This window comes from Coptis chinensis, chromosome 2 (assembly GCF_015680905.1).
Source record: "Coptis chinensis isolate HL-2020 chromosome 2, ASM1568090v1, whole genome shotgun sequence".
NCBI lineage: Eukaryota > Viridiplantae > Streptophyta > Magnoliopsida > Ranunculales > Ranunculaceae > Coptis > Coptis chinensis.
This window is the reverse complement of record NC_141457.1, coordinates 16888171-16893746: the sequence shown is the minus strand read 5'-3', so window position 1 is coordinate 16893746 and position 5576 is coordinate 16888171. Positions and strand designations below refer to the sequence as shown.

Here is a 5576-nt window from a genome sequence, read left to right as displayed (position 1 = left end):
TTTGTTACCATGGCTGAACAAATTTCAATGAATAATGCAGAAGCTGCCAATCGGCAGGTAGCGACTCGACAGAACATGGAGACTGTTCTAGGCACAACTACAAAGGTGGGGCAGTTGAGTCGTCGTAGATTTTTTTCTCATAATGGAAGAAACGAACTGTGTGAAGTAGTTCCACATACTCTGGAGCTACTAGGGACTCGGGGATCTAATTCACATGTCTCTCGCTGCAATGCTGTGCGGAGCACAAGAGCTGCCAGAATATACATCAGGGATGGTCCTGCTTAACCCACCCGCAATGCTAATGTGCGACGTCCTGGAAGGGGCAGGGGAGGCCGAAATGCTAACCCACAAGCCTCCCTCCGGAACCCGCAATACCAATCTGATCCAGTTCTCATCTCTCTTTTGACAAGAATAGTTGTGGAAAATGAAAGTTTGAGAAATCAACTAGACAAACGGCCTAGAGACCCTGAGGAGCACCAATCGGACGAGTCACCTCTATCTAAACGTAGGCGAAGGCAACGAGCTGCACCGAAACAGCGTAGAGATCCTAAGAATGGCCAAATCCTTATTCACAATAACGGTTGCGTTAGAGATCCAAGCCAAAGCCAGACTATCCATCCTGTCATGCCTGTCTCCACTCACTCATAGTCAAACAATGTCTGGGATCGTTAGGGCACAAATCCTTGGACTACCCAGTCTAGAAACTCCGATAACCACCAGTCACCATAATCTGGAATGCCAGCAACTACATTGAGTTCCAGTTCTGAAATGCCAGCATCCGTGGAAGTGTCCGGATCCAAATATGAGTCCTGGTGCACAAGTAAGAATGAGAGTCCACTACCTACTAACAGAGTGGCAGGGAAAAGGCGGGGTAGAATCGGACGTCGGCAACGACTGAATCCCAATCGAATCTTAGCCCACGATGAACAGATCTGGAGAGAAGAGAATCAAGATGAAGATAGCTATGAGAATATGAATGAACAAAGGGTTAAGGAATTGATTAACCAAGTTGTGACCAGGCAAGCCATCTGAAACGATCCCCTCTTGGAAAGGGCTGTGCGAGGTCCAAAATTTTCACCCTTTGTAAATGACATCAGGGATTGTGTTCATCCGAAGGCATTCAAACAACCCCCTCTTCTGACTTACGATGACGTGGATGGCTATCCAAATGAGCACATCATGAGCTACGAAACGACTATGACCTTATGGAAATTTCATGAATCATTAATGTGTCATATTTTTCCAGCAACATTAAAATGATACGCACTCTCCTGGTTCAACAAGTTGACGCCGCATTCAATTGATTCATTTACCAAGCTCAGTGTCTAAGCACGCTGTTCAATCTCGCTATGGAGAAAGGTGAAACAATTAAGAGTTTGGTACGACGGTTCAGGAACCTTCACGCCGAAGTTCAGGATGTGAGTGATGCTTTCACAATACCGGCATTCCATCAAGCATTACATTTCAACAAAGATTGACTTTACAACTCTCTTACTCGAAAGCCGCCCACCACCTTCTCTAATTTATTCACTCGAGTTGAAGGGTACGTTCTAGTAGAAGATGATCAAAAGTCTCAACAGAGAAAAGATAGCGAAGATCCGACTTCCAAGGACTCTAAAAAGGATAAGCTTATCAATCAAGATAACAAGAGGAGTACTCAGAATAATACAAAGGCCCCAAATCTAGACGAAAAGGTATTCACTCCTTTGACTCTTGGCCTTGCAGACTTGTACAAAAAAAATTAGAACTAAGAAAATGTTACAGCCAACTCGACCGCTACCAGAAGATCCTACAGGTCGGCGGGATAAGAATCGAAAATGCAAATATCACAATGATATTAGGCATGAAACAGATCATTACATAGCTTTAAAGAAAGAAGTTCAGTGCCTCGTTGACGATGGACAGCTTACTGAGTTTGTTCAAAACAAAACTCGGTAAGCCCATATCAACTTGGCTGAACACAGCATTATTGATGTATGCCACACACGTATCGATAGCATCTCTTGCCATCAGTGAAAGATAGAAACTCGCTTGAAACTTCGCCATATACAAGATCATTACCAGGTCAACAGTTTCAATGTTGACCAAGGTATCAATACTGAGACCTATGAAGGCCAGGAGTTGAAGTTCACTGAGAACGACGAGAAGGGGGGTTATTACCCTCACAATGACACTGTTATCATTACTGCATGGATAGGAATCTTTAGGGTGCAAAAAGTTCTTATCAACATAGGAAGCTTAGTTAGCGTGTTATTCACCAGGGCTTACTCTAGAATGAAACTGTCAGAGGACCTGATCATAGAAGACTGTAATCCAATCATTGGATTCAATGGAGAACCAACCCATGCTATTGGAAAGGTTCATTTCCTTGTCACGGTTAGGCATCAATCTGTCAGGATAAATTTCCTTCTGGTAGATTGTGGTTCTTGCTATAACGCAATTTTTGGTAGGGATTGGATCCATGCAAATCAGACTGTTGTATCCACCTTCCACCAGGCGTTGAAATTCCCGACGCCAATGAGAGTATGTAAGGTCTGCAATGACCAGATGATGTCACAATTTGGCACTGGAAGATACAAGAAAATCCAAAGTCCGGGGCAACACGATCCTCTTGGTTGATCATGCCAAATAGCAATTATAGAAATGTTGGGCTTATTAGGTACGAGAAGCCTGACACTCTGAAGAAGGTCCCTCGATCTATCAGTTGGAAGAAGTTCAGATAGGGGGCGAGAGCCACGAAACTACTTTCATCGCTGTCGGGGCTTACCCCCAGCCAAAAAAAGAGCTCTAATTCACATGTTATGGGATTATCAAGAAATATTTGCTTGGAATATCGACCAAATGCCCAGAATCGACATGGATGTCACTTGCCACAGGCTCGATATTAACCCGAGATTCAAACCAATTCAACAAAGACCAAGGAGGATGGCTCCATAACAACTGAAGGTCAATGACGAGATTGGTAAACTACTTGGAGCAGGGTTCATTAAGCCTGTCGAATACCCGACTTGGGTATCCAATATCATCACGGTTCCAAAGAAAAATGGGAAGCTCAGAGTTTGCATTGACTTCACCAACCTAAACAAAGTTTGCCCAGTGCATCCATACCCATTAAATCGCATTTCAGATCTAGTTGATGCAACCTCGGGGTTTGAGTGTCTATTGTTCATGGACGCTTCCTCTGGGTATAACCAGGTACCTCTGCTTGAGGAAAACCAGGAGCATACGGCATTCGTCACGGACCACGGCCTGTATTTCTTTAGAGTAATGCCGTTCGGTTTGAAAAATGCAGGCGCCACCTATCAAAGGATGATGAATACAATGTCTGCTGATCTGATTGGGCGTATCATGGAAGTTTACATAGATGACATGGTAGTCAAATCCAAAGAAACACCCGACCACCTTCAGCATTTACAAAAAGTATTCGATAGGCTTGTAAGATACAAACTGAAGTTGAACCCTTCGAAATGTTCCTTTGGGTTAGCGTCTGGAAAGTTCTTAGGATTTCTGATGACTTGACGGGGTATTGAGGCAAACCCTAAATAGATTCGGGCCATTCTCGAAATGCCCCCACCATCGAATAAAAAAGAAATTCAGCGACTCGCTGGTCGTTTGCAGCCCTGAATAGATTTATATCAAAGTATTCGGATCGATGCAGGCCATTTTTTCAAACGTTGAAAGGTGCCTCAGTTTGGAACAAGGACTGTGATAGGGCTTTTAAAGAAATTGAAGCGTACTTGGTTTCACCCCCCCCCCTCCTTATCAGTCTGCAAACTGGCCAAGACATTGGAATTTATTTGGTAGCCTCTGAGATCGTAGTAAGCGCAGTATTGTTCAAAGAAAACTCGGAGGAGCGCCCAATATACTTCATTAGCAAAATGTTGACTAGATTAGAGAGTAGATATTCTAAAATTGACAAAATTGCGCTTGCCCTGGTGCATGTAGCACGCAGGCTTAAGCCATATTTTCAGGGACGTGTTGTTAAAGTATATATAGAATATCCCTTTTGCAAGGCACTCGGACGACCTGAAGAGTCTGGTCGCCTCGCTGATTGGTCTAGCTATCTAAGTGCTTACCACATCTTATATAAGCCTCGCACTGTAGAAAAGGGTCATGCATTAGCTTCTCTGATGGCGGATTTCCCGGTAGAAGATATCATGGTTTCGCCCGAGTTATTTGAGGAGTAACAGCTGCAAGATTTTTCCAACCACCAACCTGACTCCATTGAAGAGAATTTCACTAGAGGTAAGGCATGGGTTGTGTATACAGATGGTTCAAGTAATAGGAAGGGGTCCGGGATCGGTTGTGTGATAGTCGACCCAAACGGTAGCCGAATCGAAAAGGTCCGTCTGACTTTGCTTTCCTGCTTTGAAGCCGAATATGAAGCCGCAATATTTGGAATGAGAGCAGCGCTCGAAATGGGGGCAAAGGACATCATTATGGTAACGGATTCTAAGCTAGTTCAGTTTGGCGGGTCATATCAAGCATGAGATGAGCAAATAGCGGCTTATCTAGATGTTATACGAGATCTCGCTGCAAAATTTGAGTGCATCTCAATTTCACAAAGACCAAGGAATGATGTTCGGCACGCCGATGCATTGGCCTACCTTTCAGCAACAGTTGATTCAATTGAACCTGGCAATATCAGAGTAGAGGTCCAGTTAATGCCTAGCATTGACCTCCCATTGCTATATATGGCTGACGTCTATGCTACCAATTGCAAGGCATTCACGCAGATTTACGCAGTCACAACGCGCAGCAAAGTGCGGGACAAGCACCAAGAGCATCCCACTTAGGATTCTCCTCGTAGCCATGAGTAGGACGCTGACATTTCCCCCACGGTGGATACTGACTCTGCAGTGGCGGAATATGATGTTATACAAGAGGAAGACTCTGCAGCTGGTTTCGAAATAGATCTTGCTGACATTGCTCCTAAAATACTCGACAGTCAGTTTTCCGACATCGAGTCAATGGAACTTTTACTTCCCGATTGGCGTCAGAATCTGGTTGAATTCTTACAGACTAGAGAACTCCTCGTAGACAAGGCTTTATCTAACAAAGTCAAATGGGATGCTTGGTAGTTTGTGTTACTACCTACCTCAGAGGGGGAATCCCGCCTTTACAGAACACCCATGGGTTCAGGCCCCCTCTTCCGGTGCCTTACTCCTGAGCAGGGACAACATATTTTAAAAGAAATTCACGAAGGCATCTGTGGAAATCATTCGGGTGGTAGGAGTCTCGCTCACAAAGCTCTCACCCAAGGATACTTGATAAGAGCCCAAAACTGAAGTTTTCCTTTAACAATATCGCTTTTGACTAATTATGTGATTAATAAGTAAGAGTTACTACTGTTATCGTGTTCTTATGTATTTCAGGCATTAGAGTCAAATATGTGCAGAAATGCGCCCCTTTTACGAGATAAAGGAGCAAGAGTTGGTTGCTAAAAAGTTCTATGATAAAAGGCCAAGATTCAAGGAGAAAGAGCCTTTTTAAAGCCCGATCAAAGCTGAAAAGTCAAAGTCTATGCGGGCAGAAACAGCGCACAAAAGGCAGTAGAACTTCCGAAGGTCGTATAT

At 44.0% G+C, this 5576-nt stretch overlaps 1 protein-coding gene across 1 annotated transcript; it reads left to right on the top strand.

The window, feature by feature from the left end:
- Nucleotides 1-1755: 1755 nt before the first annotated feature.
- On the top strand, nucleotides 1756-2619 carry LOC147515147 (uncharacterized). The gene is made up of 2 exons (XM_086592809.1): nucleotides 1756-1934; nucleotides 2073-2619. Exons 1-2 carry the CDS (start codon nucleotides 1756-1758, stop codon nucleotides 2617-2619), a joined length of 726 nt encoding a protein of 241 aa, XP_086448935.1.
- The last annotated feature ends 2957 nt before the right edge of the window (nucleotides 2620-5576 follow it).

What these genes read in the sequence shown, in the direction of transcription:
- LOC147515147 (XM_086592809.1), top strand. Translation starts at nt 1,756, where the DNA reads ATGTTACAGCCAACTCGACCGCTACCAGAAGATCCTACAGGTCGGCGG. An exon ending in TTTGTTCAAAACAAAACTCG is followed by an intron (nt 1,935 to 2,072) that starts GTAAGCCCATAT and finishes CCAGGTCAACAG; the next exon opens with TTTCAATGTTGACCAAGGTA.